We start from the raw sequence: 18,242 nt of genomic DNA on the forward strand, positions 1-18,242 counted from the left end.
GAAAGCCCGAAAGAATTATTACCCGCGTGTAAAAATAAGTTGGGGGGGGGGGGGGGCTTGCGAGGCACAACGATGATGGCGGCGGCTTTGGTTTTTTAGTGTTTATTAAACGATTATTAACACGCAAGCAGATCTTTACGTGGACCGATTGTGACAATGTGTTTGCACATACGGCTGCGGTTATGCATGTGGAAATGCAATACTATTGTGGGCATTTGATTAGAGATGGTCGACCGAACCATCTGTGCAAACCCATTTTGACCGTTTACAAAAATACATTTTGTCATAGTGCTATAATATAATTATTTATTTGCTTATTTTCTCATCTCATTCGATCACAACCATACAAATCTCTTATTCAATTATTTTCATCTACTTTTTTTATCTCAATCAATCACAACCATATATCTTAATTACTGCTAAAACTTCTAGAGATGCTCGTAATTTTGAACTAGGGGAGCTGAGGATAGATTTGGGATGTTTTAGTGAGTTAAACGTGTTCACATTTTAGACTATTGATGGAGAACTAATGAAACCACTTTGTTTTTAGCCAACAAACTCCATATTCTGCGATAGTCTATGACTTGGAGCTTTGTCGAATGGATCCTACACGTCTATCATTCATGGGATCGAAAGCGAATGGAAGGCCAAATAAAACAAGAACATGCTGTGATTAATTAGAAACCTGTGACTCCATAGTGCGGTGTAGGGAAAAAAAAAGGGAAGTTACTAGGGCATAAGTTTCTTCCTCATCTGTAAGGCTGTAACCGGTTCCAATTCCAAATCATTTGTCAATACGTGGACACTCACATGCACCATGCATGTCCTTTCTAGCTAGGATAAACACCATTATCATCCGAGCTAATTGTCACTTTATTTTTTGTCAGATGAAATATAGTCGAAAATCAAAGTTAGAGCTTGTGATGCTATAGTGAAGCATTAGTCATTATTTTTCATCTAAAGGCGAAGAGAGATCATGACAGGTGACTTTACTGGTAACAGAAATCTATTTTCATTGACAACTCCATTGCTGGTATGGTCGTACTGGCCCAAACGATTGCTACAGCTTATTGGGTTGCTAATATAATATCAACATGCTACTTTTCTTGTCATTTGCCTACTGATTAGAGGTGTGAGCTAGACAAAGTTTTATCATAAGAAAATCCAGAAAATATCATCGGCAAATGCCCTAATATAAGAAATGTCATTGATAGACCCAACTTCAGTGAAATACCATCATACAAGTGCCTTTGTCCCAGAAATATACTATCGCCGTTAGGTTTCCGTTAAGTCCTATAAAAAGACTATTTTACCCCTAGTAACTGTTAAGAGCTGATTAAAACTTTTGCTCTTTCTACCAGCTTACGCTAATTTGTAGGTTGCTTTCCATACTAAATTATTGTAAGTTGACAGAAAGAACAAACATTTTAATCAACTTTCAACAATTCGTAGGGGTGAAATGGTCTTTTTATAGTAGTTAACGGAGGGTTGCTAACGAAAACCTAACAATGATAGCATTTCTGGAAAAAAAAAGTTTGTACGATGGCATTTTTAAGAAGTTGAGTTTATCGATAGCATTTCTTGTATTGGGGCACTTGTTGATGATATTTCTTGAATTTTCTCTTTATCTTGCTATTTTTGATCGAGTCCCATATGATAGTTGGGTGGTTTAGTTAAAAAACAAAAGATATTAAGGCAGTGATCACTGTAAAAATTTTATGAGGTTCAGCAGTACAATTGGGAGAAAATATTCTCAACGAACTCTGAAGTTAGTTAAAGGGGTACCAGAGTACGGCTGATGCTTCACTTTTTTTAACTTCGTCTGATGCTTCATTTTGGATGGATATGTTACTCTCTCTCTCTCTCTCTCTCTCTCAAATTAGGAATCGCATCTTTCCAGCAAAGGAGAGAGGAGCACGACAACTTACGAGGGCCCAAGATTACGATCAGTACGTACTATCAACTGTTGCTGCTGTTCCAGAACCTTGCGATTATATCACTAATTTTTTTCTTCTCACCCCATGCATAGCTCGATCGGTTCAGCGCATCGACCGGCCGATCTGATCCAGTTAAGCATGCAGATCGAGCAGAGCTGCAGAGACATTTCGGTCAGCTCGATGCATCGTCCTGCGCATCAAGCAATGATTAAATTTTTGAATGATTGTGATTTTTCTCAAGCTCTACCAATAGCCAACTCAATCGATAATCGATCGATGCATGCCCCAGCTATAGCTTTTCCTCCATTGGAATGATTAAAGTTCTCCTCTCCTTTTTCTTTTACAAGTTTATAGATTAGTTTTTTTATTACTACCTTTATTCCTTCTTCTTTCTGTCCGACAATATCGATATTTATCCTGATTAAGTCGATATTGAAGAGAGTCGATGATGAATTATTGTCGTGGAATTATTAATTTATATCACCTTTTCTCTGAGTTATCTCCCGGCGATTGTCGGTCGGGGAATATTGTTTGTGTTTACTGATCACACCACACGTGAATCTTGTCCATTTGTAGGACGGGAAAGCTGCAGGTTTTGGAGAAAAGATTAGTCAGAGTAAAACAAATTTGTCTGTCTGTTATTGACTTGTTGGGCGAAGAATCGACTCCGCGAATCAAGCCTGATTCACAACCTCTATATAATTAATTTATCGATATATGCATATATCCTATTGTTAAACAGAGGATGAAAGAGGAGATTCCATGTTCACTATGTTAAGTGCTAAAAATTAAAGGATCTATATGCATGTTTATGTTCATGCTACATCTACATTATAACATGTAGATTAATAAGTATATATATATATATATATATATATATATATATATATATATATATATATATATATATATATATATATATGTATATATATATATATGGACAGAGAGAAAAGTTTATTCGTCTCTTAAGGGAATGCCCTCTCATTTTGCATGTCGTTGAAAAAGTTTTAAAAATTCTAAGAAAATAAACTTGTAAATCGGATACGAACTTGTGTGTTTGTGGAGTAAAACATCATATATTGTTCATCATGTCAAAAAAAATTTTGATGATTTTTGGAGTGATATGTATGAAATGAGGGGGATATCACCTTGAGCGACAAATATCCATCTTCGTTTGTTAAGGTTGTTTTATTTGCTTAAGAGATAGTACTACAATTGTATTTCTAGCTAGTTTTTCAGTTCTTCGATCAGTTTTCTTTCATCAAATTGCAATCGTTACTTAATTGATCCTGAAAACTACCAAAATTGCAAATAGCTAGAACGTATGGGGAATGCGTCACATGAACACAGTATCACAATTAATACGCTAGGGATGTCTCCTTCACAGCCCATACATAGCTGATCACAGCTAATTAAGCACACATTATTTGGAATAAATCCAAATTGCATGCCGGCTTGCTTGCTGGCTTGCTTAATCATCATATATACCAATACCTTTTCAGATCGAGACAGTTGCTGCTCGTACGCCTTCTCTCGTGAAAATCCCCTTGTTAAGAAAGACGTACGTACTAGCTTGCACGGCATGAATTTAATCATGGACATGATCAATTGATCAGAACAACAAACAGTGAGTTAGTTTGGTGTGTTCATGTATGTATCAATGCATGTGGCTCTCGTACGTAGGTGATGTGTATATATGTATATGTTTTTAGTATTCAACAATTCATGGTACATACATACATACGCAAGTAGTATGAGATTTGGCTGTTTGTTTGGGCATGCGTCCAAAGATAGTATAAGTATAGGCGACATTGACATGAGTCTCTGCAAGCTAATAATAATTAATTAATAATCTTCTGTCTGCTAACTCATGCATGCATGTAGTGTTGTCCGGGTCCCACGAGGTTTGTGATCACCAACCAATCCATCTGTAGTGCTACCAAACACCACATATACCGGTAACAAACACTGACCAGCACGTTGCACTGTTGTACTGATGGCAGCAGCATCTCCTAGTACATACAGCTACTAATTACTGAACTATCATGCATGCATGCAGTACACATTTAGCTATAGCTCCTAACATGATAATTAATTAAGAGTATCCAAAGGCAAGACACATATAGTAAACATTGTTATGCAGATTGAGTGGTTGGGTTAATTACAAGAAAAATCCAATATCTGGGGGTTGATAAAATAATGTTGTTAAGTTGGATCAAACAACTCAAAACCCCAGCCCATAGGTTACATGCAAATTAGTTAGTTAACTACAACAATTTGCTGAATTATTAACCTCTTAATTTATTCACTAATTGTCCATGCATGCAACAACCAAGCCACTATATAGGTCAGTGGAAGAGAGAAGGTTATAGCAAAGCAGCAGCAACTCAAGTACTCCCAGGTCAACAAGGCCAAAAGGGCCAGTGAGTGGCTAGCTTAATTAGCTAAGCTCATAGTCATAGCAATGGCTGGAGCCGTGCTGGTGAGGAGAATGGTGGTGGTGGTTGCCATTGCCGCCTTGGTGGCGCCCGGCGAGGTGGCGGCGCAGCTGACGCCGACGTACTACGACGGCAGCTGCCCGAGCCTGCAGTCCATCGTGAGGTCGGCCATGGCGGCCGCCGTGCAGCAAGAGCCCCGCATGGGCGCCTCCATCCTCCGCCTCTTCTTCCACGACTGCTTCGTCAATGTAAGTACACCATAGCTAGCTAGCTAGCTTGAGAGTGGCCAGCCATGGCGGCTCTGAGAATGACGGCGGATGGGGATCGAGCTGATGGTCGCTCGCCGGCGTTCATGGCGATTATATATGATTGCAGGGGTGCGACGCGTCGGTGCTGCTGGACGACTCGTCGACGATCACCGGCGAGAAGAACGCCGGGCCGAACGCCAACTCGCTGCGCGGATTCGAGGTCATCGACTCCATCAAGTCGCAGGTCGAGGCCGCCTGCCCCGGCACCGTCTCCTGCGCCGACATCCTCGCCGTCGCCGCCCGCGACGGCGTCAACCTGGTAATTAATCAATTTACCAACCAATTTAATTAATAATTACTTTTACACTTGCATGCATGTCAATTTTTTTTTTTACCGTGCGGCCGCTCGCCGACAGGCCGTACAGCCAACTCAAGCTGCAAATGCAACGCACTGCATCATGCCCGTGTCAAAAAGCCACCTACATTTTTAATGACGCACGCATGCTCGCGCCGCGCGACAAATTACAATCTAGAGCCATCCGCACATGCCGTACCCCCTCAGTCTCAAAATATTGTTTACATGTAATTCAAATAAAAAAATTTAACTCTAAATATTTTCGTTACGAAATGCAAAAGTTAAATTTGGATTTACATATTTGTGGGAATGATATATCATATATTAATACATCTGCTTAATTTTTTTTAATTTTTTTAGAATTATTTGGGTGACGTGCAAATAAGGAAGGACATACCCTCAAGAGTTTAGAATAATTTCCTGTCCAATATCTCACTGCCATGTGGGCCATCCCCTCCCACGTCCATGTACAGTTGATTTGCGTTGATTTTACTTGCGGCTGCATGCATGACGAAAAATGATTGACGCTGATGGATGGATCGACCGATCGCCTTAGCCTGTCAATCTTGTCGTGCATGGGGTGTCAAGACCTGCCTAATCACCACACCAAATTGTAACTAAACTAATTTTACAGCGGTAATCAACTCGAGAGAAGTAAAACTAATTTGGTGCGTAAATTTGATTTGCTGCAGTTGGGTGGGCCGACGTGGGCGGTGCAGCTGGGGCGGCGCGACACGCGGACGGCGAGCCAGTCGGCGGCGAACAGCAACCTGCCGTCGCCGTCGTCGAGCGCGGCGGCGCTGGTGTCGGCGTTCGCGTCCAAGGGGCTCGACTCCCGCGACATGGTGGCGCTGTCGGGCGCCCACACCATCGGCGCCGCCCGGTGCGCCACCTTCCGCGCCCGCGTCTACAACGACACCAACATCAGCCCCGGGTTCGCCGTCCGCCGGCGGCAGGTGTGCCCGGCGAGCGGCGGCGACGGCAACCTGGCGCCGCTCGACGCGCTCAGCTCCGTCCGCTTCGACAACGGCTACTTCCGCAACCTCATGGGCCGCTTCGGCCTCCTCCACTCTGACCAGGAGCTCTTCAATGGCGGGCCCGTCGACTCCATCGCGCAGCAGTACGCCGCCAATGGCGCCGCCTTCTCCCGCGACTTCGTCACCGCCGTCGTCAAGATGGGCAACATCAGCCCGCTCACCGGCTCCAGCGGCGAGGTCCGCTCCAACTGCCGGAAGCCCAACTAAGCTCCGGCGATCTTTGAGATTCGTGCCCGGTCGATCGATCGATCGATCTTTGAGATTCGTGCGGAGATCGATCGATCGGACGGTCTGGATGGATGGCTAGTCAACTGCCAGCTAGGACTAGGGGATGGAGGAGGTGGGGCCCAGGGATCAGTGAGACGTGTGGCTTTTTTTGGCGTGGGAAGGAAGCGATCGAGAATCCAAGGGACCGAAATAATTAGGTGGAGTGGCGCTGTCAAAAGGGGAGGATCAAGAGGGAGGTGGGGCCCACGCTGCAGTGACACAAAGGGCTGCATGCATTGCCTTTTTTTTTTTGTTATTTTGGTTTGGGGTTAATTATCGCATTCTTTTCCTGTATCATAATATTGGTGGTGATCGATCGATCGATGCATTTGGTAATAATTTGAGCTGTAATTTTTTTTTTTTGTATATGTACTACCCCATGATGATGATTGAGAAGATGACTGATTAGTTTGCAAGGCATGCAGATATGAATAATGGAGACACTAGTTCATGCATGCATCGTGCATGTGGTGTGTTTTCCTCAGGATGCAGACAAGTCGTATATAATGATCATCCATGCATGCGCTTATATATGGGACAAATATGTTACTGTAACTAGGGGAAAATGCTATTACCTTCCTAATATCGGGACGAAGAGGTAATATTGAATAATTATACTCAATCTAAAACGAACGCATGTGCATAATTATTAGACCAATTAACCGTTTATCATATACACGTATACTCAAATACAAAGATCCATTATTCTTTTAGTGTATCATATAAACTAGCTAGGTGCCTGGGTGGCCCGCGCAACTGCGTGGTTAGCACCCATACAAAATTATATAGTTTTTAATATGGTTTTACTTAAAGTTTATTAAATAGGTATCTTGTTGTCTTAAGATTTTGAAAGACCAAACCTTATCATCCCCGTTTTTCTAATTTTATAGTTTTTATACTCCTATACGGCTCATCCACTGTCTCTTCTATTTCGTGTCATTGGGATTTTAAAAATTGGATATAATTATTGTTTGGGTTTTTTTATACTTTCTAAAAGTCCCGTCAAACCATCAGTGGCTTTGCCACTATACTCCTCTACGGCTTGCCCGGTGTCTCCCTTCTTTATTATCATTGAGAATTTAAAATCAAACATGATTATCATTGGGATTTTTTTTATTTTTAGATGTCTCGAACCTTTAAAAATTGGACCTTGTAATTTTTAGAGTTTATTGTGTCGTGGGGTTTCATTTTTCTATAAAATTTCGAAGTCACTTCAAACGCTGCCACTATACTCCTCTACGGCTTATCCGTCGTCTACTCTTTATTATCATTGGGATTCTAAAAGTCGAACATAACTATCGTTGGAATTCATTTTTTACTTTCTATATGTCCCGCCAACCGTCGGCGGCTCTGCCACTATACCCCTGTACAACACGCCCGCTTTTTATTGTCATTGAAATTTTAAAAACGAATATGATTATCATGAGTGTTTTTTTTACTTTTTAGAAGTCCCGCCAACCGCCTTGACTGGTTGCTTCACGTCTTGCCTGTCGTTCCTCCTTTTAATTGTAATTAGGATTCTATTTAGTGTTTTATCAATAGTTTTTAGATGTCCCACCACTACTTTACTCCTTTATAGGCCTATTACTTACTTCCTCCGTTTTACAATGTAAGTCATTCTAGCATTTCCTACATCCATATTGATGTTAATGAATCTAGACATATATATATATATATATATATATATATATATATATATATATATATATATATATATATATATATATATCTATTTAGATTCATTAATATCAATATGAATGTGGAAAATGTTAGAATGACTTACATTATGAAATGGAGGGAGTAATTATTCTCGTCATGTGTTTTAGATGGTCCTTTCTTTCAATGGTCTTTATTATCTTATCACCAATTTTAGTTATTTATAAATTGTATTCCTAGTTGAAATCTTATTTTTCTTTTCTAATTTCAGAATTTATTTTATTTTTTATTTTGAATTTTAATTAATATTGCATTGTGTTCTTTTAATATTTTTATTTTTTATTTTTTATTTTCAGTTTCACTTGTTTCAAAATTGTATTCCTACTTGAACTTTTTTTATTTTCTTTTTCTAATTTTAATTTTTAATTAATCTCGTATTGGGTTTTTATATAGACTTTTATTTCAATATTTCTTAATTTTAATTCTGAATTTCAGTTATTTTTAATTGTATTTCTACTTGAACTCTTCTTTTTTTTTTGGCTAATTTCATATTTTATTTTATTTTTTATTTTGAATATTAATTAATCTCATATTAAATTCTTATATGATCTCTTCTTTCAATAGTGCTTATTTTTAATTCCGAATTTCGGCTATTTTTGAACTGTATTTCTACTTGGATTCTTCTTTTCTTTTTCTTTGATTAATGTGGAAATTTTTAGCACCCACAACAAACATGGTGCATTCTTTCAAACCTGTCTTAATAATATAATAGATAATATAGTGCATGTCGTCTGTCTCTGTTTTTAATAAGTTTCACTGGGTACTGTTCATTTTCAAACTTTGACTGCTTTTTTTTAAAGAAAACATATAAATTCTTCAAAGTATTCCGTATTAGTGAAGGAGTGTTGCATCCTATATATGTAGTCATAAAACTTTCTGATGTTATGGAGCCCGGCCGGTATAATCCATTCAACTGGCCTAGCTAGACTAGATTATATCTTGAAGCTCAATTCCTAGGTTCAACCAGCACACACCACATGCACATGATTTAGAAGCCTTGGACTCAAGGAAACACAAATTAATTCTTAGCTTCGTTGGTGATGGAACACAAAGTGCGATCGAATAGCAGATTGATTAGACGCCGTACATGATGGCTAAACAACCTCTAATGCTCACTCTACCGCCATATGCATGAATCATCATTCCATCTCCTTGTTGGTTGTAGATAAAAAAAGAATATGGAGCCTATTTATGATATGGGTGTAACCGAACCAACTCAACCCTGCCGAATGGAAGACAAGTGCCACAACGCATGAGTGGTGGGAAATGTTAGCCAACAGCCAGGAACACCCAAAAGGAGAGTGCACAATGGCTTGGGAGATTTGGAGGGAGTGAAACCAAAAAGTCTTTCAGTAAAATAAGCTCTTAGCAATAAGCCTATTGCTAGATTCAAAGAAGAGGGATGTTATGGTCACTCATAAGGGGCAAAGCTCTTCAACTAGTTAGCCCACATGAATGTATAGTCTTGTATAGATACACTTGTCTCTAATGTTGTACTCAAACTCTCCTTATTTAATGAAATTGACACAATGTCTTGCATGTATTTTTTTTTCAAAGAAATTTTCGTACATCATAAGCTAACCAATTAGAGTTTATTGATGGTCAATGTTCAAATTATACTTATCAATATCGATAGTTATTTGAAATCAGAGAGAGTACATATCTACATTCGTTTAATCACAGTAAACCTGAGACAGGGGTAAGGAAGCTGTGATAAAGCCCAACCTAGTTATAGAGAAAGAAATTTACAATGCTCCATCCGGATTGTAATTTGCAACATTGCGAGACCACCTAATTATATCAGATAACACACGGATAATGGCGAAAGACATATATAAATACGACCTAATATAAGATAACACACGGATAGTGACGATAGACAGAAGGACATCGATCGCAGATCGAAGGCAACTATGCGAGGGAGGACAGACCAACCATGACAGTGGTCGGAGATGGGGAGGAGGGTGTAGCGGTGGTATCAAGTGAGGAGGGAGCAGAAGGCAGCATCTAGTGATGATGATGTGAGAGAGAGGGAGAGCGCGCGCGCGAGCGGTACATGGCATTGTGTCAATGATGTCGATTAAGATGAAAATCAAGTGAAAGAGGATGAATTGAATCCAATGCAGGTAAGGGCATATATGTGTTTTAGTTTATTATTTAGGGTTAATTTGCTTTGTAAAATCTGAAGTATAATAGATTAGAAAAATATGCAAGCATTAAAACAATGCCGCCTGGGGAAGAGCGTGTTGCCGGTTTTCCTCACCCAATCGAGAAACCCCTATGCATAAAAGGACAACGTGGCAGCCATCCCGAGGAGAAAAAAAATTCAAAATTCTAAGAAAATCGGTAGGAGTAGAGCTTTTATTAATTGATGATAGGTAGAAGAAAAGAGGGTTGAAATATAATATTATGAGGGCCCTTTAAAACCACCGTACATTGGAGAGGTGCCAAATGGGCACCTTAACAGTGACTTCAATCCATGCATATATATAGATGGCAAACCTTCTCTCGTTTGAGATAGATAAAGATCAAGACTAAACTTAGAAAAAATAAAGCACACAAAACGGAAAAGTAATAGTGTATTATTAAATGAGTTCTAATTATTATAATTTTAGAAAATGGGTTTATTTATTATTCTAAATAATTTTTATATAGAAAGTTTTTAAACGAAACACACCGTTTACCAGTTTGAAAAGTGTGCTAACGAAAATTATGATAAAATATATATATTAATTTAATAAAAAATAATGAACGGGGCTAGATTGCAAGCTGTCCAATACTGTGGCTGCACGTGTTTTTGACCGATATTTGCAAATTAAATCCAGTGATCGACGTCTTAGGGTGTGTTTAGATCCCTCGGCAAAATTTTTCACTCTGTCACATCGAATATTTGGACGCGTGTATAGAGTATTAAATTAAACGAATAAAATAATTAATTACACAGATTGCGTATAAATTGCGATACGAATCTTTTAAGTCTAATTGCGTCATGATTTGACAATGTGGTGCTATAGTAAACATTTGCTAGTGACGGATTAACTAGGCTTAATAAATTCGTCTCGCGGTTCACAGGTGGAATATGTAATTTGTTTTGTAATTAGTCTATGTTTAATACTTCAAATGTATTTCTGTATGTCCGATGTGACACGCCAAAACTTTACACCTATAGATCTATGCCCCTGTTTAGATCCAACCCTAAAATTTTTCACCCTGTCACATCAAACGTTTGAACATCTTCATGAAATATTAAATATAGGCTAAAAAATAACTAATTTCACAGTTTGCGATTATTTTGCGAGACGAATCTTTTAAGCCTAATTGCTCCATGATTTGATAATGTGGTGCTACAGTAAATATTTGCTAATAACGGACTAATTAGGTTCAATAAATTCGTCTCGCGGTTTTCTCACAGATTATGTAATTAGTTTTTTTATTAGTGCCCGAAACCCCATATAACACCCTATATAGTACTCGATGTGATAATTTTTGCATTTTTAGGTATCAAAATAAACAAAACCCATCCTAGTGGATTTGCCAAAACCTTATCCCTGAATGTAAACACCCTCTTATTATGAAAATCAAAATGAACCAGCACTAGCTACTACTCTAGCTAGGTAGTGCAGGTTCTAGGGTCTGGACACGTACTGGCAGTACAGCATGCACGGCTGCACCCAATGTCCCAGCTGCAGGCTGCAGCCGTACAGGGCTTCCCAGCCGACACGATCCGGGAAATGGTAAACTTTGTTTCAAAACTAACCCTATCAATTAAGTAATGACTTTATCAAAATTTGACGAGGTAATCTAAAACATGGCCAAAATTTACCTCCATTATCAAGTTTTGATAATTCTAAAAGTTCCTCTCACAAAATCTTAATAATGGTAACAAACTAAACATAACTTCCACTTCTCAACTTTACCAAATACAATATCAATATTTGATAACATTGATTTAGACATTAAAGTGAACAGCCCCTTAATTATCTTTCGTCCTCTTTCCGGAAGAATAATACTCCATCTACATAACTCTGCCAGTCTGCCTTGCAAAACTAAAGCACTTGGAACAGATTCCTCTCTGCAAACAGCGGAACAGAGCACCCAAACAGCAGAAAGGGAGTACAGACACGCACCAAACCAATGAAGCAGCCGCTTCTCCTGCGATCGACACGAAGAGAGATCGGTACAGCTCATGCGCATAATTCCCTCGCCCAGGACAGCATTAGGTTGCGAAGCAGCAGTACGCGAACACACACATGCAGTAGCACCCGCACCGTAGGCTGCAGCGATCGAATAGCAGTGCAGTTCCATGAATTCCAAGGTTGGTGGCGAACTCCCGATCGCCGGAACGCTGGCCGGACAGGCGTTTGGTGGATCCATTCCATCGCATTTTGCATATCTTCGCGTAATCTTAGCTGTAGCCCTGTACTTGGAGTATGTATGTTTTCTGGTCATACCTGATCATTATTTGCTAATAAATATTATTAGCCATACCTTACAAAGACTAAGAAAATCTTGTCATATTTTTTTAAATTCATTAATATGTGAGATCTAATTTATTGGAAAGATAATCTTGTGATAACTATAAGTACAACTAAACAGCCAACAAGGTGATCAAACTTATCAAACTATGGTAAAATATGGTTAACAAACAAACACTCACAAAGGTCGTTCTGAAGTGTGGCAAACTCTGCCACACTTTTCATATTGTTGTCGGCATCACGGACTCATGTACGTATATTGTACAGAATGCATGAATGTAATGGAATAAGTCTATTTGGCCTCCCTCATGTCTTGTTGTTGGTCAAATCGTATCCCTCAACCGTAAAACAGGGTACAAATTAATTTCTTTGGTAGTTTTAAAAGTGGTTTTTGCTGACGTAACACGTTGACTTGGTCCAAGTATGTGTGGGTGTGTGCGCGCACTCGACAATGACATCCAGGTGACCAGTTTATCGCTGCCGTGGGACATGTCGTCATTGGTGCATCCTGGTGAGAGAGAGGGGAGAGAGAGTGGGGAGGGAGGCGAGGTGAGGAAGATAAGATTTGGATGATACGTGGATCCCACCCGCTGACTTAGCTAGTCAATTGCGGTCAATATATCACGTCAGCTAAAATCACCTTCTAAAACACCTAAGGAGATGATTTGCACCGATGTTTAAACACGGGGAGGTGTTATACCCGGTTTTGTGTTAGACGGAGGCGATTCAGTCATGACCAAGACTGAGGAGAAATTATAGACTTAATCTGAATGTTATTGACTGCTATCTCCGTCCAGCCCATCGAAGACCCTGTTAGTTCCAATTGTTATATGGGCCAAAATGGGCCCAAGAAAATCCTCCTCCTTTTTCAGCGTAACCATAACCCTCCGCGAAAGCAGCCAGCTAACCCAATGTGACGCGCGTAGCGCAACTGTAGAGCGTGTGCGCAACCATCTCGCACGCACTTGACTGACAGCCACTCTCCGCCGAACCCCACCACCATGCCGCTGCCACCCCATGGTGGGCTCCCTCCCGCACCCATCATCGCCACCGCCACCGCCACGCGCGCCGAATTCGCCGCCCACTTCCACCACACCACCATGCGATGCAACAACCGGTGGGCGCGCCGCGCGCAGCTCTCGCGGTTAAATTCTCCCAACACCTGCGCACGGCGCACAACCCAACGCCGGCCCGCCAAGACTACGGACGAACGTTCGTCCATCCACCACGGCCCTCGGAGGGCACACGACGCTGACGCTGGATCCGACGGAGTCGGGTGATATAGATTGATTGGTTACTGTTTCACAAGTTCACAACTTGTTTCGATGCTTAAAAGTTCGTAAAGCGAAATAATTGCACCTAATAGATAAACTAATTAGCAACATGTGGCTTGGGCAAAAAACATTAGTACAAAGGATAGGGAATCTTTTGCCAAAAAACCAAACAATATTGTCAAAATTTTTGCCAGGAACAGGAGCCCCTTGGCAGCAACCGGAACACACCGGCTTTTGAGCCTCTATCAACGGTATCGATTAATCACCCTTATCGTCTTTGGTTCCTTCTGCTTGCTTCTCTTGCTGGTTCGTCGGTCGGTGGAGTTTGAGCCTGCGCCATGGCTGTCGGCGGGAGAGGGAGACGGCCGCTGCTCCTGCTCCTGCTCCTCCTCGCCGTGGCGCTGGCGCTGGCGGCGCGCGCGCGGGCGCAGCTGTCGCCGGGGTTCTACTCGGCGAGCTGCCCCACCGTGCACGGCGTCGTGCGGCAGGTCATGTCGCAGGCCGTCATGAACGACACGCGCGCCGGCGCCGCCGTCCTCCGCCTCTTCTACCACGACTGCTTCGTCGGCGTAAGGACCGCGCCGCTCGCCGCCGTCCGGACGAACACATGCTGCCTCTTCTCCGCGCACTGCTAAGCTTTGATTTTGTGTTGTGGGGTTGGGGTTCACAGGGCTGCGACGCGTCGGTGCTCCTCGACGACACCCCCGCGGCGCCCGGCGAGAAGGGCGTCGGCCCCAACGCCGTCGGCTCGACGACCGTCTTCGACCTCGTCGACACCATCAAGGCCCAGGTCGAGGCCGTCTGCCCCGCCACCGTCTCCTGCGCCGACGTCCTCGCCATCGCCGCGCGCGACAGCGTCAACCTGGTCAGTCACACACACTCCACACACACACGCGCGCGCGCGCGCGCCATGTGTTCGACGCAATGACGCAAACCCTGTTGTGCGCACGTGTGCAGCTCGGCGGGCCGAGCTGGGCGGTGCCGCTCGGCCGCCGCGACGCGCTGTCGCCGAGTCGGAGCGCGGTGTCGACCGACCTCCCGGGCCCCGAGGCCGACATCTCCGCGCTCGTCTCCGCCTTCGCCGCCAAGGGCCTGAGCTCGCGCGACCTCGCCGCGCTGTCCGGCGCGCACACCGTCGGCCGCGCCAGCTGCGTCAACTTCCGCACCCGCGTCTACTGCGACGCCAACGTGAGCCCGGCGTTCGCGTCGCACCAGCGGCAGTCCTGCCCGGCGTCCGGCGGCGACGCCGCGCTGGCGCCGCTGGACTCCCTGACCCCCGACGCGTTCGACAACGGCTACTACCGCAACCTCGTCGCCGGCGCCGGGCTGCTGCACTCCGACCAGGAGCTGTTCAACAACGGGCCGGTGGACTCGGTGGTGCAGCTGTACAGCTCCAACGCCGCCGCCTTCTCGTCGGACTTCGCCGCGTCCATGATCAGGCTCGGGAACATCGGCCCGTTGACCGGGTCAACCGGCGAGGTCAGGCTCAACTGCAGGAAAGTGAATTCCTGATCGATACTACTAGATAGCATTGCCGCGCGCAAATTGTTCATAGTACAAAGTTTAAAGTTATATAATCAGCTGTCAATTTCATGTATTAAGTGAATTATGACATAAGAATGCAATAGAAATGTCCCAATTTTAGACATCAATCACTAGTGGATAATTCTTCCGTTTGTTCAATTAATTAAACCTTGCTTAATTCAGCTACCATGTAACTATTGCGACGGCTATGATTTTTGCAATGAACACAAGAACTTTACCCGATTGTTACTAGTAGTGATGTTACTGTGATAGTACTACTGCTGATCACTATCACAGTAGTATCAGTAGACTTGACAAATGCGTAGCAACAAATCACTGGAAAAAAATTCACATGATGTGTTTTGTGTAGTCCTGAATAGTGAGCGGTGTGGTCGTGACTCGTGAGTGATCAGTTTCTGCTCGTGATGGAAGAATATTGGCCTACTATATGTCGTTTTGGGAAGATACAGAAAGGAATTCGATGGATACAATAGCAAGAGCGACCAAAAAATCCGGCAAAAATGCATACGTCGACTCCGTCCGGAACGATGTGGTTTTGTGGATGGATCTGAAGATGTTACGAAAGGGACTAATCAACCAACCAACTTGGTGAGCTTGTCTGTGTAGCTTACCTGGGCTTGATTGGAGAAAGAAAAATTTTCGAAATCATGAGGAGGCATGACCTGTTTCTCATAAAGTGGTTTCTCTAATGCATCTGAATTTTGAACATGTTCTTTTCCATTTTAATAGTTGAAGAACATTCTCTGCGCTCAACTTATCGGTGGTGCGCATGTATCCTTCTTTACAATATTTTCAGTTGCAGCTTATGATATTATTTTATAAAACAGAAGATGACCTCAATGATAAAAAAAAAAGCTAGTTGTTATCCATATATATGCGTTGAAGAGCTCCATGATACCACTTGCTCTAAAGAGTGGCTCCTACCAACGGATAAAATCGAAAGCCCCTCTGCTAATTGCTAAAGCAATGACCAAAATTGCAGACAATTGGAGCACATGAAGTTGGCCTACGATGGATTATGTCGATGTTCATATGAGATGTCGTATAATTATATACTAAGATTTGGTAGGATCCATCATGTATCAAGTCCGGTATGGCAAAAAAAAAATCCTGGATAAGAAAAGATCAGCAAATTTCTACTCAGGCATTACAAGGGATCATCTCTATATTTATCTCCCTAATTCTACTTGGATAAGAAAACATCTGAGGATATAAAAGACCCGCAAGCAAATACCAAAAGATATACCAAGACAAACCCAAACAAAGCCTACACGATCCACAAGTGCCAAAAAAAGCCAATAGGGATCTATAACAGCCTCTCAATCTCGTCGAGTTCTTATTTGAGAAATCCAATGGCTACTAGCTAGCCATCGACCACCTACTCGAGCTTTACGCTGCTAGACTGACAGAGACTCGATTAGATTCTCCTCTCTATTGTACTTATGAGCGATTGATTATATAATGATAACACCGGTTTCGATCAATAGGAGTTGGGCTATTACCCGTTAAATCCCTGTTTCCCGTCTTTTTGTTGCAATCTCATGTATGCCTTCATACCAATGTCCCCATTACATTACAAATACCAAAGTCAGGTACATCACATCAACATATTACTTATTAACTTTTACTTTATAAAAAAAACACTGATATTATTATATGACCAATCGAATCAAAGTAAACAATGTGCAACCACTACCAACACTTGCATTTGCAAAATAAATTACTGAATTACTAGTTACCCAATTAACCAAATTTTGGTACAATTCTTTTCAACTACTTTATCGAATTATTGGGTCCACACCTCTAAAAATATATTTTTCTTAACTACTTTCTTCTATCGAATTGTTTAGACTATTAGTTCACTTTATTTCTTAAAATATTTGATTTATCCATACAATCAGAAAATCAGCGGTAATAATTCTACGAATAATCCGTTCCAAAATTTTCAATTGACCATGCATCACGAAAAGTAGAACAAGAGGTAAATGGTTAGAAAAACCACAGCTTATGTTATCTCCCCGATTTCTTTTAGCATGCACGACCAAATTGGATTTATACGTGTAGAAGAATTATAACAACCAATTGAAATACAGACTAGAAGAAACATCTTTATTTGTTGGGCTAAGTTCCCTCCTCATGTACCATTATTCCCAGCCTATTACAGCTCAAAAGTCTAACAAATGTGAGCCATTGAACAATGAATTGATCAATGGTGGAGATCTCATCCTTTTGTGATGGAAAGAAAAACCCAAGAGAGTGTGTGTGAGCTGCAACATCCATTGGATATGAGAAGCAACTAGTAAAACACAAGAGAGGAAGAGGAGACTGGAGATGAAGAGTTGCATTTTGTTCTGCTTTTACCCTATCTTCGTTGAGTTAACGATTAGAGGCTCAAATGTGGTCGGATTTGCACCAAACTTGGTGAGTTTGTTCCTAACTTGGAGCACCTGATTTGAGTAGTGGCTTGTCAGGTCGAGTGCCTGCAGTTTCAGCTTGTGCTGCATTTGGTAGAATGTAAGTTTGAGGGGTCAAACGATGTTCGATTGGGCTAATTTTAGGACAGCTCATTTTTGCCATGTTTCATGCAATTTGCTTCTATGGTTTGGAAGATATCAGCTGAGAACCGAAGGGGACATAATCCATTATTTCTCTTCTTCCTGCTGTTATACCTCTTATTAGTTGTCATGGTTGATATTGGTGATGCCAAGTATGTAATTTGATGATACAATTGTTGTTATGATTTGTCTCTAGATGTTTTAGAGAAGACTTCATTTGTATCCATTGTTTATTATAGTAGAAGCCTAGAGTGGATCGTTGGTTCCGTGGTGTTTTACTCCTCACATCGAGGAGTTTTTTCCTCGTAAATCATCGTGTTTTGTGTACATGTGTTTATTGTTGTTTCGCTACTGATTTGCTAGTTGAAACTATATATCCTCAAAGTTAGTGGCAA

At 41.7% G+C, this 18,242-nt stretch overlaps 2 protein-coding genes across 2 annotated transcripts; both read left to right on the forward strand.

Annotated features, from left to right (window-relative positions):
- The first annotated feature begins 4,194 nt into the window (after nt 1-4,194).
- On the forward strand, nt 4,195-6,737 carry LOC4328832 (peroxidase P7). Its single transcript, XM_015771457.3, has 3 exons — nt 4,195-4,623; nt 4,751-4,942; nt 5,671-6,737. Exons 1-3 carry the CDS (start codon nt 4,402-4,404, stop codon nt 6,220-6,222), a joined length of 966 nt encoding a protein of 321 aa, XP_015626943.1. The 5' UTR covers nt 4,195-4,401; the 3' UTR covers nt 6,223-6,737.
- Nucleotides 6,738-14,020: 7,283 nt separating this feature from the next.
- Nucleotides 14,021-15,399, forward strand: LOC4328833 (peroxidase P7). The gene is made up of 3 exons (XM_015771456.3): nt 14,021-14,316; nt 14,418-14,612; nt 14,705-15,399. The coding sequence occupies exons 1-3, from the start codon at nt 14,086-14,088 to the stop codon at nt 15,257-15,259; spliced, it is 981 nt and encodes a 326-aa protein (XP_015626942.1). The 5' UTR covers nt 14,021-14,085; the 3' UTR covers nt 15,260-15,399.
- Nucleotides 15,400-18,242: the final 2,843 nt, after the last annotated feature.

Source organism: Oryza sativa, chromosome 2 (assembly GCF_034140825.1).
Source record: "Oryza sativa Japonica Group chromosome 2, ASM3414082v1".
NCBI classification, from domain to species: domain Eukaryota; kingdom Viridiplantae; phylum Streptophyta; class Magnoliopsida; order Poales; family Poaceae; genus Oryza; species Oryza sativa.